Genomic DNA, 2500 nt, shown 5'->3' with positions numbered 1-2500 from the left:
CGCGCGTGTGCGCGCGTCCCCTCCGTCCCCTCCCCAGCGCTCCCGAAGTTTGGCCGGCGCCGCCTTTGGCGCGGCGGGGGCCACCTCCATGCAAATGACGGCGCGCGGAGCCGCGGCGGGGCGCGGAGCCCCCCCGCSCGCCGGCCCCCCCCGCGCCTCTAAAGGCAGCGCTTGTCCTGCCCTTATTTCTTAAGAGCGCAGGATGAGCGGCGCAGAAGAGGCGAGCAAGCGCTGCGCGCCCGCGGCCCCGCGCTCCGCGTTCACCATCCAGTCCATCCTGGGCGGCGGCGCCGACGGCTCCCGCGCGGCCTCCGCGCGCCCGCGCAACCCCTCGCTCTCCTCGGACGACGAGGAGGAGGCCGAGGAGAGCTGGAAAGGCCGCGGCTGCCCCTGCGCCGCCGCGCCCGGCGCCCACGACGCGTGTCGCCCGCCCCAGCCGCTCGCCTTCACCTGCATCACCGGTGAGTAGCGCCCGCGGCCACCGCGCTCCGCGGATGTGCGAACAAATCGAAATCTGGGTGTCTTTTATTTCCCCCACTTTCTTCTGTTGCTGTTCCCCCTCCCCGGGGTAATTTCCCCACGGGGAAGCGGCGCGTGGCCGTTTCGTAACGAAGAAAACGTTTTTTTTTCCTTCTATCGACTCCTCTCGTTTACAGTGGCGAGGAAGAGGTGACCGGGGGGGGCGGGTGGAGAGACGAATTATCAGCGTTATTTCTAACTAAACGGTGTGTGAAACGCGATACCATAAAGGAAAACCCGGCATCGCGCGGCGTGAAGGGACATCTCCCTAGACACGCGTGTCCCTCCACCCCTGCAGCCGCGGGCAGCCCCAGCGCAGGTGCCGGGCACACAGGTAGCAGCGGGAGCCTCGTCCCGGCCCAGGTGCCGCTTCCCGCCGGGATCGCGGGGAGGGAGGCGGGTTCCTGGCGGGGCCGCCCGGCTGGCAGACGGGCAGCGGGGCCGGGGCCGTGGCCGCCGTCGGGCCGGCCGCGCCACCGCCGCTCTGTCCCCCGTTGTTGCAGGCAGCGCCAAGGGCAGCGTCGCGGAGCGGCCGCCCTTCCTGCCGCCCTCGCCCGCGGACTTTAAGGCGGAGAAGGAGAAGGCGCCGGGGCGCTGCTCGCCCTCGTGCGCCGAGCGGCCCCGCGACGGCGCCGAGCGGCAGGCGGCCAAGAAGAAGACGCGCACSGTGTTCAGCCGCAGCCAGGTCTACCAGCTCGAGTCCACCTTCGACGTGAAGCGCTACCTGAGCAGCTCGGAGCGCGCGTGCCTCGCCTCGAGCCTGCAGCTCACCGAGACGCAGGTGAAGACGTGGTTCCAGAACCGCCGCAACAAGTGGAAGCGGCAGCTCTCGGCCGAGCTGGAGGCGGCCAACCTGGCGCACGCCTCGGCGCAGACTCTCGTGGGGATGCCGCTCGTGTTCAGGGACAGCTCCGTGCTGCGCGTGCCCGTGCCGCGCTCCGTCGCCTTCCCGGCGCCGCTCTACTACCCCGGCAGCAGCCTCCCGGCCCTGCCGCTCTACAACCTCTACAGCAAGGTCGACTACTGAGGCCRCCCCGGGGCGGGCAGCGGCGCCGGGCCCCGCTCCTGCTGCCCCGCTCCTCGGCGGCCTCCCTCGCCTCGCGCCGCTGCAGACCTGTAAATATTTTTAAAGAGAGGAATAAACCCCTTGGAAGCCTCGTTTGTAAAATCGCGCCCGCTCCCTCGCGTGTTTCCGCCGCGGGACGCGGAGCGGGGGCGGCCGCAGCGCGGGGCACCGCGGGGGGGTGCGGGGGTCTCCGTTAGGGGCTCGGCCCGGGCTGCGGGGCCTGCAGCGCGGCCCGGCCCGGCYCCGCAGCGCTGAGGGGCCCGCGGCTCCCCGCGACGGGGCGGGGGGCTCCGGCCGTGCGCCGGGGGCTCTCTAAGCGGCGTTCCAACGGTTTTAACGGATCCCGGCGCGGCGGGGGGACGCCGGAGGCAGCGCGGAGGCCGCCGCGTTCACGGCGAAACGAAAAGCAGAGAAAAGACCCGAAAACAACACGGCGGGGCGACGGCAAACGCGTGAAAGAGGAACGGAATCTCCAGCAGCTGCTTGCTAACGAAGAACTGATTTAAAGTCGCCGCGGCCGAGCCCGTGCCCTCAGGGCCAGCAGCAATTAACGGTAATTAACGGTGATTAACAGCGCGCACGGCGAGCGAGAGCGACACGCCCCCCTCAGCCCGCCCGCCCTCTGCCTCACGGCGCAACACGCACTTCCGGCGCCGGCGCTGCGGGGCATGCTGGGACTCGTAGTCCCCACCTGCGGCCGCGGCGCAGACAGAGGAGGCCGGCGCGGGGCACACCGGGAGTTGTAGTCGCGCGGGTTACGCTGGGACGCGCTCGCCTTTTTGAAGCGGCCAATAGGGAGGCGGTGCCGCCGGGGAGGGGGCGGGGCTTGCGGTGGCGCGCGCGCAGGACAGAGGCGACCGTTGCTAGGCCGGAGGCCGCGAGGTGAGCGCGGCTGGGCCGAGCCGGGCCGGGCCG

General features: G+C 71.2%; 1 protein-coding gene across 1 annotated transcript; it reads left to right on the top strand.

The window, feature by feature from the left end:
- Nucleotides 1–202: 202 nt before the first annotated feature.
- On the top strand, nt 203–1546 carry HMX2 (H6 family homeobox 2). The gene is made up of 2 exons (XM_026039944.1): nt 203–461; nt 1023–1546. Exons 1-2 carry the CDS (start codon nt 203–205, stop codon nt 1544–1546), a joined length of 783 nt encoding a protein of 260 aa, XP_025895729.1.
- Nucleotides 1547–2500: the final 954 nt, after the last annotated feature.

This window comes from Nothoprocta perdicaria, unplaced genomic scaffold (assembly GCF_003342845.1).
Source record: "Nothoprocta perdicaria isolate Ctin4 unplaced genomic scaffold, notPer1 scaffold_247, whole genome shotgun sequence".
NCBI classification, from domain to species: Eukaryota; Metazoa; Chordata; class Aves; order Tinamiformes; family Tinamidae; genus Nothoprocta; species Nothoprocta perdicaria.
The sequence above is the reverse complement of the archived record's forward strand: the minus strand, read 5'-3'. Positions and strand labels throughout refer to the sequence as shown.